The following is a 19,585-nucleotide window of genomic DNA, read 5'->3' as shown; positions in this document are numbered from 1 at the left end:
AGAGAGGGAGATACAGAATCTGAAGCAAGCTCCAGGCTCTGCGCTGTGAGGACAGAGCCCGACACAGGGCTTGAACCCATGAACCACAAGATTATGACCTGAGCCGAAGCCGGATGCTTAAGTGACTGAGCCACCCAGGCGCCCCTGGACTAGCCGCAGTTCAAGTGTGCAATACCCACGAGAGTTAGCGGTTTTCCTATTGGACAGTGCAGGGCTAGAAGCTGCAAGCACAGAGCTCACAAAGCACACACACCTGGGTACTGGCTCCACCCCATTAACTGTTTGTGTCTTCCTTGGCACAAGAACCTGATTCTCAGCGATCTGCCCCATCCCTCCGACAAATGGTCTGGGCTATTCTCTTTCGATGTTAACTTTTGTTAATGTTAATCCATTTTCGAAAGTCAGAGAGAGACAGATCGTGAGCGAGGGAGGGGCAGAGAGAGAGGGAGACACAGAATCCGAAGCGGGCTCCAGGCTCTGAGCTGTCAGCACAGAGGCCGACGCGGGGCCCCAACCCACAGGCTGTGAGATCATGACCTGAGCCAAAATCAGACACTTAACTGACCGAGCCACCGAGGCGCCCCTCCTTTTGTTTTTAATTGACGTATAATTTCCTTAGCACAAAATTTCCCCCTTTAAAATAATTGACTGGTAATTTACAATTTGCTGGTTTTGGTATACTCACAGTTGTGCAGCCATCATCAGTACCTAATTCTAGGACATTTTTGTCACCCCCAAAAGACACCCAATGGCTGTCACTCCTCATTTCTCACTACCCCTGGCTTTAGGCAACCAGTAACCTAAATTCTGTCTCTACGAAGTCACGTATGCTCAACACTTCATATAAATAGGATTATAGAGGGCCGCCTGGGTGGCTCAGCCAGTTGAGTGTCTGCCTCTTGATTTCAGCTCCGGTCATGATCTCACCGTAAGAGTCCGAGCCCCACATCGGGCTGTGCGCTGACAACGCGGAGCCTACATGGGATTCTCCGTCTCCCTCTCTTTCTGCCCCTCCCCTGCTCACTCTCTCTCAAAATAAATAAACATTAAATAAATAAATAAATAAATAAATAAATAAATAAAAATAAATGGAATTATACAATACATGACCTTTTGCCCCTGGCTTCTTTCACTTGGCATGATGTTCTCAAGGTTCATCCATGTTGTAAAACATACCAGTACTCTGTTCCTTTTCATGGCTGACTAATATTCGACTGTATAGATAAACTACATTTCGTTTACCTCCTTACCCGTTGAGGTACATCTGGCTTCTTTCCACTTTCTGGCTCTTGTGAATAGGGCGGCTGGAAACATGGGTGTGCAAGTGTCTGTGTGGACATGTTTCCAATCCTCTGGGATCTATACCCAGGAATGGAATCCCTAGGCCATGTGGTAAGTCCGTTTCATTTTTTGAGACACTATCAGACTGCTTTCCATAGTGTCTGTGCTATTTCCCCCTCCCACCAGTGATGCGTTAAGTGGCCCAGTATCTCCACGTCTTCACCAACATTTTTATTTTCTGCCTTTTTTTTTTTTTAAGGCTTCCTAGTGAGTACAGACTGGTATCTCATGACTGATTGACATCTCTCCCTAACAAATAGTGATGTCGAACATCTTTTCCTGTGCTCCCCAGCCATTTGTATATCTTCTTTGGAAAAATGTCTATTCTGATCCTTTGCCCATTTTTTATGTTTTTTTTTTTTTTAACATTTATTTATTTTTGAGAGAGAGAGAAGAGAAACAGAGCGTGAGCAGAGGAGGGGCAGAGAGAGAGGGAGACACAGAATTGGAAGCAGGCTCCAGGCTCTGAGCTGTCAGCACAGAGTCCAAAGCGGGGCTCGAACCCACGAACAGTGAGGTCATGACCTGAGCCAAAGTTGGACGCTTAACCAACTGATCCACCAGGCACCCCTTTAATGCTTTTTTTTTTTTTTTTTAAGATTTTATTTTTAAGTACTCTCTACACCCAATGTGGGGCTCAAACTTAATTCTTTTATGTATTCTGGAAACCAGTTTCTTCTCAGATATACAAATTGTAAATAGTTTCTTCCATTCTGTGGGTTGTCTTTTCATTTTCTTTCTTTCTTTTTTTTTTTTTTTTAGTTTATTTATTTAGTTTGAGAGACAGAGAGTGCGCCCATGAGTGGGGGAGGGGCAGCGAGAGAGAGAGAGAGAATTCCAAAGCAGGCTCTGCACTGACAGCACAGGGCTCGAACCTATAAACCTCCAGATCATGGCCTGAGCCAAAATCAAGAGTTGGACACTGAACTGACCGAGCTACCCAGGCGTCCCTGTTTTTTCATTATCTTTTTTTTTTTTTTTTTTAACGTTTATTTATTTTTGAGACAGAGACAGAGCATGAACGGGGGAGGGTCAGAGAGAGGGTCAGAGAGAGACACAGAATCGGAAGCAGGCTCCAGGCTCTGAGCCATCAGCCCAGAGCCCGACACGGGGCTCGAACTCACGGACTGCAAGATCATGACCTGAGCCGAAGTCGGATGCTTAACCAACTGAGCCACCCAGGCGCCCCTGTTTTTTCATTATCTTGATACTGTCCTTGGACACACACAGATTCTTAATTTGAGGTCTGATTTATCTAATTTTTTTCCCCTTTGCTTTGCTTGTACTTTTGGTGTCCTATCAATTCCAAGGTCACGGAGATTTTCACCTACACTTCCTTCAACGAGTTTTATAGGTTTTGTTCTTACGTTTAGGTGTTTAACCCATCTTTAAATTATTTTTTTGTGTATGGTGTGAGGGGGGTCCAAGTTCATTCTTTGTATGTGTGTATCTAGTTGGTCCAGTACCATTGATTGAAAAGACTATTTTTCCCCATTGAATGGTCTTGACAGCCTTGTTGAAAATCAATAGATGATAAATGTGAGGGTTTATTTCTGGACTCTCAATTCTGTTCCATTGACCTATATATATATATATATTTTTTTTTTTTAATCAAAAAAATTTTTTTGAATTTATGTTTATTTTTGAGAGAGAGAGAGAGCGTGAGCAGGGGAGGGGCAGAGAGAGAGGCAGACACAGAATCAGAAGCAGGCTCCAGGCTCTGAGCTGTCAGCACAGAGTCCGACACGGGGCTCGAACTCATGGACCTCGAGATCATGACCTGAGCTGAAGTCAGAAGCCCAACCGATTGAGCCACCCAGACACCACATCCACCTATATTTCTATCCTTAAACCAAAATGGCACTGCTTCGATCACCCTGGCCTTGGGTAGGGCGAAGTCAGCTTTGAATTTAGGAAGGGTGAGCACTCCACCTTTTTCTTTTTCAAGCTTGTTTTGACTATTCTGGGTTCCTTGTAATTCCATACAAGTTTTAGAATCGGCTTGTCCATTTTTGCAATCAATCAATCAATCCATCAGCCAATAACAACTGGAATTCCGATAGGGTTCGTATTAAATCTGTGTATGAAAGTCGGGAGTATTGCTACCTCTTTTTTAGTGTTTGTTTATTTTGAGAGAGCGTGAGCACAAGCAGAAGAGGGACAGAGAGAGAGGATCCCAAGCAGGTTCCATGCAGTCAGGACGGAGCCCGACCCACGAACCTTGAGATGTGACCTGAGCCAAAATCAAGAGTCAGACGCTGACCCGACTGAGTCCCCCAGGCGCCCCAGGACACATTGCCATCTTAATCGCAACATATGTCTTCCAGCCCACGAACGCAGGAAGTCTTTACACTTGGGTTTTTTCCCTTTGATTTCAGCAATGTTTTATAGTTCACAGTGTTCAAGTCTTGTAATTCTCTGGTTAAAATTATTCCTGAGTATTTCACTATTTTTGATGCTGTTGAAAATGGACTTGTCTTCTTGATTTTGGATTGTTCGCTGCTAGCGTATACAAATACAACTGATTTTTGTGTGTTGTCGTGTATCCTGCAACTTCCCTGAACTTAGTCTTTGGCTCTTACTCTTTGGAACTTACTCTTTGAACTGACTTGCTTGTGTCTGTGTGGTTTCTCTAGGATTTTCTGTATATAAGATCATGTCATCTGTAAAGAGTTTTACTTCTTCCTTTCCAAGTGGGATGTCTTTCATTTTTCCCTTTCTTGCCTAATTGCCTTAACTAGAATCTCAAGAACAATTTGGGCATAGGTGATGAGAACAGACATCCTTGTCTTGTTTCCGATTTAGGGGGAAAGATTTCAGTGTTTCACCACGAAGTATGATGTTCACTGTGGGCTTTTCATAGATGCCCTTTATCAGGTGGAGGAATGTCTCTTCTCTCACTAGTCTGTTGAGTGTTTTTATCATGAGAGTTGGATTTTGTCAAGTGCGTTTTTCTGCGTCTCTTGAGAAGATCATGTGGGATTTCTCTTCCCTTTATTCAACAAATATTTGAGAGTCTCCTAAGTGCCAGACACTATTCTAGGGGCACCAAAGGAAGACAACCCCATGCTGTCATGAGACTTCCTGTTCTAGGCACAGCAGCCACACTTAGCTCTCCCCCTTCCCCCCACCACATGGGAGTCATTACCTCACCCCTCACCTCCCACTGTTTCTTATTCTTCTTCGGGCCAGACTGGGTGATGAGTCTGGTTCTTGTTCATCCTCACACCTAAGCCTTCATGAAACTTGCCCCTATGTTTCAGCGGGCAAACTTCTGCTCGTCTATCAAAGCCCGGCTCGACTCTCCCACCTCTGAAAAGTCTCCCCTGGCTGGCTGCCCTCTACCGGTGTCTGCTCTTGTGTTTAATCCGGCCCGCCTCCTTCTCGAGCCTTGAGCTTCCTGAAAGAAAAGAATTGCATCCTTGCGTGTTCTAGTCAGGCACATACAACATTTCATAAATGGCCTCCATACGGTCCTGGAAAGGAGATCAGTTCTCCTCTGGAGGAAGGTCTGCAGTTCCCCTCTCTTTTCCTGCTCACAGCTCACTTCCCGTAACCGATGCCTTCGTCTCCTTGCGCTGCCATAACAAATTACCCGGAACTTGGCTTAAAACAAAGGAAGTGCGTTCTCTCACGGTTCTGGGGGTCAGAAGCCTGAAGTCAAGGTGTTCCCTCCAAGACTCCAGGGAAGAATCCTCTGCTCTCCCAGCGGCTGGCGGCTCCAGGTGTCCCTTGGCTGGTGGCCACATCATTCCAAGCCAGTCTTCCCACGGCCTTCCTCTCTCCTTATCTTCTCCCCTCATAAGAACACTTGTCATTGGATTTAGGGACCACCCGAATCTAGGATGATCTCATCTCGAGATCCTTTTTTTTATTACTTTTTAAATGTTTATTTTGAGAGAGAGAGAGAGAGAGAGAGAGAGAGAGAGAGAGAGAGAATCCCAAGCAGGCTCTGCGCTTCAGCACCCAGAGCCTGATGCGGTGCTCAAACCCACAAACCGTGATGACCTGGGCCGAAATCGAGAGCTGGCCACTCAACCGACTAAGCCACCCAGGCGCCCCTCATCTTGAGATCCTTAATTACACCTGCAGAGATATCTGCCCCCCCCCCCCCTCCAAAAGGTCACATTCCAGGTGGACACATCTTTTAGGAGGCAACCATTCAACCCACTACAACAGGCTTCAAAAACGACTTGGATTTCCCCCCCTTTCTTCTCTTCCTTCTGTCTCTGAGTTAAAACTCCTCAAAGGAGAAGAAAACAGACCTAGTGGCTCCATTCAAAACGTGTCTGTGATGACACTCAAAGAACCCTTTAATGAGTGGCTTTAGAATGATCTAGAATGGTTCCTCATTAGTTTAATGGGCATTTCGCAGATTGGCTTGCCAGGAGCAGAGCAGATAAAGGAGACCAGAAGCCTGGTGGAAGAGCTTGACGTAAATCAGAACAACATTATTAAAATAATGCTCTGGATCCATATACTTCTCCTTAGCCCTCAGCTTATTTAACCTCCCTGGGCTTTAGTTTCAACTGTAAGTTTGGGGATTTGATGGGACAGAGCTCTAAGAATTCTGGGAACTCCAACATCTTAAGCAAGCAGGGAGACAATGCACAGCACAGACCATTTTCTCTAATGATCTCTAAAGCATCAGCCCAGAAAGGCCTTTGCATCATCACGTTGGAGCCATTTCCATCACTGGACAACATTCTGGAGCAATCTGCTCAAAGTGGGCTGCACCTGGTAAGAAGGGGGAGTCATAGGACTGGGGGAATATAGAAATTCTTTTTAAGTGGGCTTTACTGTGTACCTATTAGCACGGCAGCATACACAGAACTTACAAATAACCTAATCAACAGTAGTAAAGGTATTCTCAGAAAAAAAAACTTAAAACAATTTTTTTAACGTTTATTCATCTTTGAGAGACAGAGAGCGACAGAGCATGAGCAGGGGAGGAGCAGAGAGAGGGAGACACGGAATCCGAAGCAGGTCCCAGGCTCCGAGCCGTCAGCCCAGAGCCCGACGTGGGGCTTGAACTCACGAACTGCGAGATCATGACCCGAGCCGAAGTCAGACGCTCAACCGACTGAGCCACCCAGGCGCCCCGGAAAAAAACCTTTTTGAATATATGACCAAAAAAGTTTGGAGACCAGTGACCTAAGAAACTAGTTAGGTAGGCAGTTTGACTGCCAGACAAGTTGTGGGTTGCAGTATCATGGTTAGCTTATCACAATCAGTGACTCCAGTGTGGCGTTATGTCCTCAGGACAGTAAGACTAGACTTGATTTTATATCAAGTCAGGTTTTGATCAGAGATCCATTCCCAAATGTATTAATTTTCGGCTCGGTTTCTGCCATTACTCCCGTTTGTAGGCCAGGAGCCAGCAAGCTTCTCCTGCAAGGGGTCAGATAACCAACTTTTAGGCTTTGCCATAGAGTTTGGCGATACAGTCCCTGCCATTGTAGCACTGAAGCAGCCTTACACAATACACAGAAGGAAAGGCATGACTGCGTGCCAATAAAACTTTATTTACAACACTGAAATTTGGATGTCATGTGACTTTCGCGTGTTATAAAACAATCTTTTTATTGTTTTCAACCATTTAAGAGTGTAAAAACTATTCTGAGCTTGCAGGGTCATTCGAAAACAGGTGATGCACTGGTTTTGACCCGTGGACTGTGGTTTGCCAATCCCTGTTTCAGACTACAAAATTAGTTTCTCAAGCTTGAGTCCCTGTGGGTAGAACACCAAAGAACAGGGCACGTAAACCTTCGAGGGCAGAATGAACTTAGTTTCATATCGATACCTCTGAACAAGAAACCCACTCAAAAAATAAACTGTGGGAACACAAAGTTAAACAAAAACCCAGGATTAACGCAGGAACTGAGAGAGATGCGTAATTTATCTTGATCTTAGGCTCGAGATGAAAATGGGGGATGTTTTGGAGAGTCTTCCTGTTCTAACCAGCGGGCACCTTCACGAAACACTCAACTTCCTACTATGGGTTCACGCCGTTACATTTCCTACCATTCTAATTTATTCTAGTTTGGATTTCTCTAGTAATTAAGGGCTCGCACATCAATCTTTGTTGAAAGCTTATCTCGCCTGGAACCAAAGGTGAGCATTTTGGTGTTGGCGTTGCTAAAAGAGGTCCCCTCCAGAGTTCCCCCAAGAAGGGATACTGAAGAAACGGGCGAGACGGGCTACCTTGAGGGGTGGAACGGCCCCCTAGGGGCTGCGGGGGCGAGTGGGAGGAGTGGAAGCAGGATTCGCTGTGTGTTCTCGTCTGCCGATCGGCTTCGGTCCCGTGGTTATTATTTAAGCGAACGACTAACCCGAAACGTTAAGTCTCCCAGACTGATGTAGCAGCCACGTAGTCCTCCTACCCTTGCCTGATACTCTGTGGTAATTCTTAAATGAGGAGGGTTTGGTGATTTGGAACCAACCGCAAGGCACTTGCCTCTCCTAACCCAATAGTGCACTTGATGCCCGGCGTGGGTAGCTTTCGGGAGACGAAGCCAACGTGCCGAGAATCGGACTCTAAAAATAAGCATTTTGCACATTTCTTTTAGCCTCTTTTCTCTCCATAAAGGCCTCCACAGATGGCTTCTTTACATCATGCTCTCAAATGACTAGCTGTTAAATATTCATACTTATGGAAATGGTACTGTACATGCTCCAACCCCCCAGCCAGTTAACATTTGTATTTTCCGTATCTCAAGGCCCTTGTTCGTGGGCCTTGTCCTCTGTAGAACACAAACTCGTGCACACACACACACACACACACACACACCCATCGTAGACACCAACTTTTTGCCTCTTTATGACTAATTTGCCTAGAATAGTAGTTCTTTTATTGTTAAAGTTTGTTTTATTTATCTTGAGAAGGGGGTGGGGCAGAGAGAGAGAACCCCAGGTAGGGTCTGCGCCATCAGCGTAGAGCTCAACTCCGGGCTTGAACTCATAAAACCGTGAGATCACGACCTGAGCCGAAGTCAAGAGTCGGACGCTTAACCGAATGAGCCCCCCGCGTGCCCCTCGGGCAGTAGTTCTTGACCAAGGGGAGATCCCGCCCCTCAGAGGACGTTTGGCCACGTCTGGAGACACCTGGGGCTGTCGCAACCGGGAGGACAGCAGCGCGTACCACTGGCATCTCCTGGGTTAGGACCAGGGATGCTGCTGCACTTCCCACGACAACAAACGGGACAGCACCTCACGAAGAATGGCCCGGCCCAAATGTCAATAGCGTGAAGGCCCAGGGTCCCACGGTGAGGCTGAAAGCAGACTTGAAAACACCGACGGGGAACAAAGTCAAAGCATACTGGAACTAAAAACTCGGGGATGGTGGAGGCGTCCAATGAAGGTCAGGTCTCTTAATTTCTTATTCAGATTAATACTAAGGTTATACCTTTAAGGGGCGCCTGGGTGGCTCAGTCAGTTAGGCGCTTGACTTTGGCTCAGGTCATGATCTCGTGGTCCCTGAGTTCGAGCCCCGAGCGGGGCTCTGTGCCGACAGCTCAGAGCCTGGAGGCCGCTTTGGATTTTGTCTCCCTCTAGTCTCTGCCCCTCCCTCCCTCACACTCTGTGTTTCTCAAATAAATAAATAAATAAATACATGTAAAAAAATTTTTTTAAAGTCCTGTTTCAGTCTTCAAGCTCAGCTTACAAATATTTTATTTTGTATTTTTAAGAGATTTTTATTCTTTAAGTAACCTCTATGCCCAATGTGGGGCTCAAACCTACAACCCTGAGATCAAGAGTCGCGTGCTCTACTGACTGAGCCGGCCAGGTGCCCCCTCAACTTACACGTATTTTAATAAAATTTTAGTTAAAATGTAGAACACTCCCTTTCACTCGTTGCATTAATACTCAATTATCTCACATATTTGACAGATTAAATCCCCCTAAACATTAACACCATTTACAAACTTGATTCAATTCCCTCAAGGATTTCAAGCTACAAATTGAGATGGTTCTCTTAAGCATTTCAAACCCCACAAAGACTCACAAATAAGCTGTATTCCAAACATTAAAAAAAAAAAAAAAAAAAAAAAAAAGTCCATCCATGCGTTCCCACCCTGCCTCCCGCTGCCTTTCTCCAGGACAACAGTGCTGGCTCCTGGCCCAGGCCACCTGGGCTGGACGGGAGCCCACCCCGCGCCGGCTCCCAGATCTGCGCTGGTCTCATCTGTAAAGAGGGAGGGACTCCAGCCTCCCAGGGAAGGTGGCTCGTCTTTCCGTGGTGTCCTCTCATCTGTCCATTCCCTGTTCTCTGGCTTCCCAAGGCCAGCGCAAGACTGGGCCTCCTGGCCAATCCTTCTCAACGAGCTCCGGAGCTCAGCGGGAGCACAACACTGCCGCGCACCGGCCTCCACCGGCCTCCACCCGCCCCAGCTTCTCCGGTCACTCACCTCCTGGGCCTCCCCTGCTCGGGCACACGTGAGCATTCCTGCTGTTTTCCTGACTGCCAGGACCGCAGGAATCTCCCGTGCTCGCTCGTCTGCTGTCTCGACAGTAGAGGAAGTACCCGCGAGGAATCACCCGTGGGGACAGCATGTGACCCGATGCCAGACACACGCTTCTTCTTAAACTCTTCCTAAATACAGGCACCGACCCCCCCAAATTAGAAACTGAACACCTTTCACGGCTCACGAGCCAGGCAACTTCATCTGAGAACGAGGGAGGGACTGAAGACCAGGGAAATGAAGACAGAGAACACCCCACAGCCACCGGCATACACTAGGCACTCCGTATTCCCGGATAGTTTTCTACATCAAACATTTTCAGTGTTTTCATAAGCAGAGCTCGGATCGTGGACTGGGTGGCTCAACGCCAGGAATGAATGATTTTAAACAAGAGCCTCGTGCCTGCCTCCACGTCCTCCGATGCCGGCGGCCACCCTTCTGTTCCGTGGCATCGTTCAGGGAAGACACTCGAGAGGGGAGGCCGGAGGACCCCAGCCCAGGCCCTACCGCGCCGTCCGCGGGTGCGGCGGTGCGTGCGCTTCTCGCTCCGAAGAGTGCCGGCTTCTGGGGCGCCTGGGTGGGTGTCGGTCGAGTGACCGACTCTTGATTTTGGCTCAGGTCATGATCTCACGGTTCGTGGATCGAGCCCCGTGCCAGGCTCTGGGCTGACCTGCTTGGGGCTGACTCCCAAGCAGGCTCCACTTGGGAGTCTCTCTCTGCCCCACCCCCACTCTCTCCCTCTCAAAATAAACAAACTTAAGAGGTGCTCAGCACCCAGATAAAGAACACACAGAGTGGGAAAAAGTGTATTAGCCAGTTTAATTTATTTAAGAATCTTACAAAAAAAGAAAACAAAACAAAAGCCACAACAACAAAAAACTAAATACAGAATTTGTTATGCTTCATGGTTGATCGTTTTTTACTTGCGAGGGTAAACCTCGCTAAATGCAGCCGACACATTTTTATTGCATGAGACCCAATTTTTAAAGTTACACATCAAAATGGTTGGAACAGTCATTTCTGGACACTCGGTACTGTTTTAATCACGGAAGGCTGAATGGAGCAGTGCAGTATCATCAGAACAGCGCGTGCCCTTCGTACACTGACAGACATTCAAGACGGAGTAGCAATATAAAAAGGGAGGTTAAAAAAAAGAGAACCAAATAAAAACAACCAAGAGTTTACATCCACCTCTGTTCTCAAATTGTCTTTGGATTCCATCAGACGTTGTCTCAAGATGCACCAAGTCAGATCGGTAAAGGAGGAAGATCTATGCCTACGTATAAAAGTATCCTTTGCTCGGCGGAGGTAGAACCTGGCAAAAGTTTTATTGCAGAGATACAGCGGCGTACCTCTTCCCACCTCTCATGGTTGATGGTAGATACAAGTGGTTATTGAAAAATAATATCAGTAGTTTGCAAATTCAGTATAAACCGTGAACAGGATGAGTTTTTTCTAATGGCGGTGAGACTGCAGATGTGCTACGTAGAAAAAAAGCTCTCTGCCCCCTAAAGGGGAAGTCAGAAAGGAGGCTCAAGCTTCTATCCTCTTCAGTGCCACAAATACTGTCATAGCAAGAAAGGCCCTTGGGGCGGTGGTGGGGAGGGGAGGCGGAAGGACGAACGGGGTGTCCTCACTGAGGGGCCTGTGGACTGACCTTCGGGCCCGGAGGCGGCCTGAGCTGCCAGTAGCGAAGAGAACGGGGCTGGCGCCGAGGGGCGCCCCTCGGCACTGCTGCGCACAAGCTCGACCACTCCTCGGGCGCCACAGGAAGGGGGAGGACGGGGCGGGTTTGGGCCGGGATTCCCGCTGGAGCTCATCTCTGACGGGGCCTAACTCAGGACACGCTAGGTTCCCAAGACTTACCTATCTAAATGCGAACAACTTCTCAGTTTTCGGCAAGTGTACCAAGTTCAGTAGTGGTGGGTGGAACATGTATGTGAGGAAAAGGCCCAAGAAATGCCCACGGCAATCCTTCCTCAAAGTTACAGGGGAACATTTCCTTAAGGGTGCAAAATCTTTACGTAAAAACCCGATGTTTGCCTCCCGGCTGATGACTCCCACCACTTTCACGAGCCAGCCCAGGGTCTTCCCTATTGGCAACGCTGACTGTCAAGAGGGCCTTAATCTGGCTCGGCGCTGGATCTGTGGCCGATCCAGTCAAGGTCAATGCCCCAGGAGCAGTACACTGGTGGTGCGAGCAGCTCAGGGGATCCTGCTGGCCAGTCCGGCCACAGTTCACTGCCTGCTTTACCCTCAGCGCAGAATCAACCTATGGGCTGAAGGCTCGTGTGAAGCCCCCACAGCAGCTGTGTTGCTCTCTCTGGGAGGACAACGGTTCCTGACAGAACATTCTTCAGCGTTACCTGTCCCAACAGAGACCCACGTGTACCGGGCCGGTCTCCCCGTCTGCTCTTAATATCCTTAACAGGTGAGAGCAGAGGCAGATTACCTGTGCTCCCTGCAAACTAACTTCCTGATTATTTTTTGCAGGTTAATGGCAGAGGCCTGACTTGTTTAATTCAAGAAACGAAAACAAAACCAGAAACTCTGCGGCAGCAGGCCACAAACCAAGGTTCAGATCTGCAAGATTTTCTTCTCAGCTGGAAAGCCACACAGATGAAGGATTTGGTATGGGCCTGAAAAACGGAAAGGGTAGGAGCAAGTCGGGTTACTGAAGAGCTACGTTTGATCCCAAATGCACTGAAGAAGTTAGAGGAGCTTAAAGAAGTCTTGGGAAGAAATGTTTTTTGTGTGAAAACATCAGGCTCACTACAGCTTCCAAAGAGCAACATAAATGAGCATAACTAGTCATATAATGACAGTATCAGAAATTGCACTCAAGTACATTCCCCCCAATACAATGCATTGCACACAGTAAAAATTTGTAATAAAAATGCAAAACACAATCAGGCATGTTGAAAAAGATTAACACAAAACAGACATAGGAATTCTATAGTCAAGATGCAAAACTGAATCCTAAAACATATGAACAAATTCAACTAAGAAGTTTTTCATACTTTTATATATATATATATATATATATATATATATATAAAAAAAATTATAAGATGCCCCGTATGGGAAGTCAAGAAAAGAATAAATAGGATTGAAGGGCAGGGGGAAAGAGAAAGAAAGAGTGGGTAGGGTCCCAATTTACAAGAAATATTTACATTCAGAATTCAAAAGAACTCAGCATTTCTATATATACACATTTATGTACATATATATAGGTACAGCATAAAATCAGAAGGTGGGTTTTGGGATTTCACCTCAAGTACTCAGAAAGAAATTACTAGCTAGCTTGAGTTGCAGGTATCTATTTAGTTGAGTTTCCTTCACTTACATGCCCCTTAAAAGACACCGCATTTGTATCGGATAATTGGCCTCCCAAGAGGAATTTTCACAAATGGGTTCTGCTCGCGGCTATCGCCACAACGGGGACTGCTTGCCTCATTCCAGCAGCAAAGCGTGCACGGCCCTGTGCGTGGGTTATGTGGTTAGCCAGGGAGACCCCGGACACAGGAGGGGGACTCAACAAATGCCCATCGTCACAGCGGTTGCCTTTGCCACTGGGATGCCTGAACTAACCAGACATCTGGCTAACTGGATCCCGGCCGAACGGCGACTCGTACGTAGCACCATTCTTAGAAGCTATCAAATATCACCCAGGTAACGTTTTTAAAATAAGAGTATCTAGATAGGGACCTTCCTCTTAACATCTTACCAAGAACAGGACTGAAAGGGAAAATACTTTTCCTCTCTCTTTCGTGAATTGAGATGCACCAATCATTTGTAATCTACCGCTTTTTGCCCTCATGCTAACTGGGAAGTAGAAGGGGTAGGGACAAGGGTTCCCGTTACACAACTGTTAAGTGCTGTGCTGGTCACGCCTGTTAGAAGTTCTAATAGCATCACACGGAGGCTAGCAGATGAATGCCCCAGGGACTACAGGCACAAAATTGCGCCTCTAAAATGTTATATTCCCCTGGAACTTGGTAATCTAGAACTTTTATCTTCACAGATAAAGCACACTAAAATGAAAAGGGTTATTGTTGCAGCTCAAAAAAATTTCTCAAGTGCTAATTAATTGGACTGGAATAAATATATGTACACACACACACTACTACATTGCTTTGGATGCAAGTTCTTGCTAACTTATATACAGATGTAAAGAAAAGGTATTGAAGACTGTATCTGCAATATAGCAGCAAAAAGGGAAAATTGCTTAGGATATTTACTTTTTGATCAAGTTGTGTTTAAAGACATACTTTGTTAATACTTGTAGGACTTTACACATCATCGATCCCTATCTGGGTAATCTCACTAAACTGCAGATAAAGACCTTGTGGTGTGGAGGTTGCTAAATTAGGGGAACACTAATTCCCCCCAAGATACCATCTGAGCAGCTCTGGACTCAGGAAGTGAGTGGTTTTCAGCACAATCGACACTGTAAACTCTGAAAACGCTAACGTGATTTACAATCAAATCTTTGTGCTCAGAGCCATATTGCTAAAAAGGGAGGAAAGGCATTGCAGGGGCCAAATGGACTCACATCAGGTTCAGCAAGGCCCTGGGGTCAGACGTGGCATTCAGATCCTGAAACACACGGAGCCGTTTTATAGAAGTCAGCTGTTGTTAAGACTTGGGTTTTTAACAGAGGGGGACCCTGAATGCTGGCCAACCTGAACGTGCTGACTTAGAGGAGGATGAGGGCACAGTGTAAAGGTCGTACGTTCAACCTCCAGAGAGGGGGTGAGCAGCGGACTCATGGTGCCCTGATGGTAGGAGCACAGGCGTGTGGCACCTCAGCGCCCACCCCCCCCTTACACCAGTTGCCTTTCTGAGGTCTCCTTTCAGACTTTTCAGAGGCCTTATTTCTGGACCTTATTTTTAAAAGCGAAACAATGCTGCTCCTCCAAGAACAGAACACGCCTATGCCCTTTTGTATCAAGACAGCTATTCAAAGAGCCAACACCACATCAGGAACCGTGGGGGTCAACCGACCACATTCGTCTCCCCGGAGGGAGCAGGCTTGTCAGGGGGTTCGGTCCCCGTCCCCAATTCTACTTCACGTTAGTGCGCGGATGGATGCCGAGCGGGCTACCGGATTAAAACAGAGGAACTAACTGGGAAGTTCTGCTGCAGGTGGGACGGTCTGCCCTTGGCTGCCAGCTGGGTCCAGCGGCCCTGACAAAGAACACTGGCTGATATTCACACGGATCACTGCCTGAGATAGAAAGCCTAGACTGAGGATAAAAGTTGCATCCACTTGGCAACACATGCCAAAGAACAGAAACGATTCTCGATGTGTTCTTTCACGTATCAAGAATAAATAAATCCAAAGGAAACGTACGGTAAACTTGACGTAAGCAAACTCGGCCTTAAAGAAACACAGGAAGATGAAAGCCCTAGCCATCACCGAACAGACATCTTGCCTGATTCTGCAAGAAGTTTCAAAAGTGACAAAGGAGAACAATTCAACTTGAGAAACATTCAATACGACTATCGCTACACCCCTTTCTCGACACCATCTCAGTTTTGAGGGGTAGGTTTTAAGCCCAAAAAGGCTGCCTGGAGTGCCGCGTAACACGCCAGTTCTGCAGAATCCCCGTCACAGACTCTGCCTCTGAAGGTGGTGAGGGCCTAAGCAAGAGTCCACTTCTGGTTAGTAGAACAACTTTTTATTTGACATCTACAAGACTGTGGTATCTTGCAGCTTTTGACCAGGTTTATACAATCTCAATTTTTCAATAGTGCAACCTGTGCAGGCAAAACAAAGGGAAAGGTAAACAAAAGGAAACAAAAAAACCCAATTGTCCCCTCACTTGTTTTCATAAACATCTATTATAGGCGAAACAAAACTTACCCATATTATAGATAAGTGTCTATTCACATTTGTACATTACCATTTTTAACAGCTTGAGATAAACTCTACAATGTCTTACAACACATTAAACGATATTCAAGTTACTGGGTAACAACAATAACAACAAGAAATAAACATACAGCAGAAGCCTCAAGTGTTTCCTCATTGTCTAGTTTACAGCTCAAGTACGGTTTCCTTTTTTATGAGTGACAAATTAAGATAATGGAGTAAAAAAAGATTGTTTGCAAGATGGAAGCCGATTTGTACTTCTTTCTAAAACGATCTTTAAGTTAAGGAAAATGTAGTTTTAAGAAAAGCAGGCTTGTAGCCATTTTTGCAGCACACATTAGGAATACTATTAATACATTAAAATTAACTTTCAGAGTTTTACCACCAAAAAAATGTATATACTCATTACCTTGACAAGAAACCTGGGGCAGGGAGAAGAGGGTGAGGGGAATCCGCGGGGTGAGAAGCAATACCCAGGTATAAACACTATAAAAATGCAATAACCAATGCTGTACATCTACAAATGTTTCTCTCCGTTACTTGACTTGTTTTCATCTTGTTTACGCATGCTTTCAAAGACATGCACTGTCAGAACAAAAACTAAAAAAGAACCCGAGTGCATGATATGCAACCTTTCATTTCATGCTTTAATAAACCTATTGTTTAATAAGTTGGAAAAAGAAACCAATATATATTTTCTATATTTATAGACTCAAAACACATGCATCTGGGGATAAGTCCCACAGCAATTGCATGGATGTACTGCGTTAACCCTGAGCACTGTGTAACATAAAAGTAAAGCCAGTTTGGGAAGTTCCAAGCATTTTTAAACCAATTGTGGTTTGTAGCCTTTAACAAACTCACAAACAAACAGACACACGCACGCATACATACCCCTCTGCTCACCCAAAGTAAAAGCATATGGGAAGTACCATGGGAAAAGCAAAAGGAAAGACATATGTACCACCATCGGCACTGCTGATTTTCAGTTTTGCTATCTATTCCAGGTTTGTCCTTATTCCCAAAAAAATTAACTAGAGAGAGCACAACTGAAAAAAATTATAATTCTTTGGAAACTGTCCCTGATTTTTATGCAAATGATATGCTTCAACAGCATTTCAGATACATCCATGTTGAAACCTGTCTGTTCTTAAGCGTTGCTCAAGTTGGCGATGCTCTGCGGGTGACGCTGCTGCCAGAGCTGTTTCTGTTGGACCGCAAGCTGTTGAGACTGGTCTGAAGTTGACAGGAGATTTACAAGAGGAGACACACAATTTGCAGGAATGATCAAACCTGCAATTAGAAACAAGAACTTATCAAGGCTGTATCCAAGAGAAATCATACTGTGTTTTACAGCTGCACAGCACATTCCAAATGAAGCATAATATTAAGTGTAACAAATAAGACTCCACCCAAACACTAAACGAATACTTGAGAACTGAAACTGCCCCCTCAGAAGTAACCCAATTCCTCAGCAGCATTACTCGCAGAGACCTAAGCATATGCAAAGTCTACAGCAACACTGACTTCTCGGTGGAGGATTGGAAAATGGACTATAGTGTCTCTCTATCTACTGTCTTTGCAGCTCCACAAATGCAGGCGAACACGACCTTCTTTGGGCAAGTATTAATGGACCAACAAGGCTACAGAATAGTGGATGTGAATTCAACTGCTTAGTGAAGCAGGTAATTTCCAAGTGGGCACGCTACAGGCGTTAGCAAACTGTGGAAAGTATACGCCCTCGGTAAAGGAACTTTAACTCCTCCCATGTGGGAACAGGGGCTAGATGTGCCACATAAACTGCGCGTGTGTGCGCGTGCATGCGTGCGGTTTTTGAGAAAACAAAACCCAGGCTTTTGATTTTTAAATGTTGGCCAACTAATTCAAATGCAGACTCGCAAAAACCAAAAATATCAAGAGGGTCAAAAAAAAAAAAAAAAAAAGGTCATGGACTGATTTTGGCCCATGGGCTGCCAACCTGCAGCCCACAATAAAAAGGAAGGTCGTCGTAAATGCAACAAACACGAAACCACAGGCCAAAGTGCAGTAACGATGAATTCCTGCAAGGCCTGCCATTTAGAGGATGGTGGGAACAGCTAGCCCGGTCTGCCCGTGCTCTCTGCTAAAACTCCAGTCCCTCCTCTGTGCAGTGACTGTCGTTCCAGTCTCAATTTGGCTCAATGACTGGAAACGGGTAGACTTCAGAGGATCCGGGGCAAGAGGCTGGGCTCGGTCTTTATACCATAGCCTGCACAGACAGCGACAGTGAGGAAGGGGAGCAAGAACAGCTGAGAGCGGCCTAAAATAAATGACATTGTAACTTCAGCTAGAATCAACAATGCCCATTCAAAGGTTTAACTTCCGTTCAACCTTTTAAGAACATATAAAACAAGCTCTCCCCCATTACTGGAAGAGATACTGATTCTAAAACGTTAGAAGCAAAATAAAAAAAGAATAGGATCTGATTTTTCCCAATAGCTCAAACCCCCCAAAATGAGACTCACCTACAATCCGTTGTCCATCCTCTGTTCTCAGTCGAACAATCTGCATTTTCACATTTGTGCCACTGACAGATGCTAGAACACCCTCAACCTTTGTCCAGACACTCAGTACAGAGCCACATAATACGTAGTATGTGCGGCAACGAAGACCTATTTCACAAACTAATCCCAAGCTTGCCTTTTTACAGTTGCCACGCCTAGGAAAAATAGGGGAAAATATATACGTATACACATACACGCACGTGAACAGCTAGCAAAGTCTACCTAGGTTTCAAATGGAAGATGTCCTAGTCCAATTTGCCTTTCTTTATTGACAGTTTCTTCGATTACACTCTTATTGACATATTGGATTATCCTGTCCAATTTAAGGTGTCATTACTGGTTTGTTAAGTTTCTAAAATCTGTGTTAGAAAATAAGATTTCTGGGGCCTGACTCCCAGTTAAAAGGGTTTATTTACTGGGTTTGATATCCATTTAAGCATTTGTCTTGAAAAAATTTTTTCATTTATATCCAAGTTAGTTAGCATATACCGCAATAATAATTTCAGGAGATTCCAGTGATTCATCCCCTATGTGTAACATCCAGTGCTCATCCTAACAAGTGTCTTCCTTAATGGCCCTTGCCCATTTAGCCCATCCCCCCACCCACAACCCCTCCAGTAAACATTTGTCACTTTAACATCTGTTAGTTTACTATATTGACGCTAGCTTATAAAATAATTCTGCCAGCTACTTCTAAAGTATTGAACAACCAATATATTATAAATCATGTCACTGAGAAAGGCCTCAGCAAACCAAAAGAATGGAACTATTACATTTTTTTTAAACTGTAAGAAAAAGAAGACATGGTTTATAAAATTATACGATTTATAAAATTTTTAAATTTATATAATTCCTCAATAAAATTATATTTTTAATAGTAATTCAAGAGGATACACAGTAGTATTGGGCACTTGTCTTGCTAATGCTCAAAGCAAATGTTTTTTTTTTTTTTTTTTTTTTCAAAGCAAATGTTTTAGAGAGGACTACTGTAAGTTAACTTTAAAAATATTTTATCTTGAAAGATTTTCCTAATTTCCAAAACACTAATTTGCTCTCAAAATGAAAACAAAAAACATTGCTCGTATCAAATTTATCTTCCTACATGTGTCTTAAAAGAAAAAAAAAAACTAGCTAAAATTCATCCATGTCCTGTATTCCTTTTCATAAAATGGGCCAGATACCCCATTGTCTACTTAATGGGTGAGGAAACAGTGGGTAAGGAAATAGGGGAACCATGATGTGCAGGGTATTACGTGCCCTCCACACCTGCGGCCTCAGCTGAAGTGGACACTGTAAGTTAGGGGATGACACAGTGACTTGAAAGAACACACCTCCAGCCAGCCTAGTGGCACAGTAGGACC

The 19,585-nt window shown here is 45.1% G+C and overlaps 1 protein-coding gene across 4 annotated transcripts in view; it reads right to left on the bottom strand.

The window, feature by feature from the left end:
- Positions 1 to 10,608: 10,608 nt before the first annotated feature.
- Positions 10,609 to 19,585, bottom strand: part of SBNO1 (strawberry notch homolog 1) — a 59,120-nt gene continuing 50,143 nt past the window's right edge. For all 4 annotated transcript variants that reach the window (XM_078435903.2, XM_078435902.2, XM_078435904.2 and 1 more), the window contains 2 exons: positions 18,186 to 18,379; positions 10,609 to 16,974 (listed from right to left, as the gene is read on the bottom strand). In XM_078435903.2, coding sequence (XP_078292029.1) covers positions 16,832 to 16,974; positions 18,186 to 18,379 — 337 coding nt within the window. In that variant the 3' untranslated portion in view covers positions 10,609 to 16,831. The remainder of the gene's footprint in view (positions 16,975 to 18,185; positions 18,380 to 19,585) is intronic.

This window comes from Panthera onca, chromosome D3, assembly GCF_046562875.1.
Source record: "Panthera onca isolate mPanOnc1 chromosome D3, mPanOnc1 haplotype 2, whole genome shotgun sequence".
Lineage (NCBI taxonomy): Eukaryota > Metazoa > Chordata > Mammalia > Carnivora > Felidae > Panthera > Panthera onca.
The sequence above is the reverse complement of the archived record's forward strand: the minus strand, read 5'-3'. Positions and strand labels throughout refer to the sequence as shown.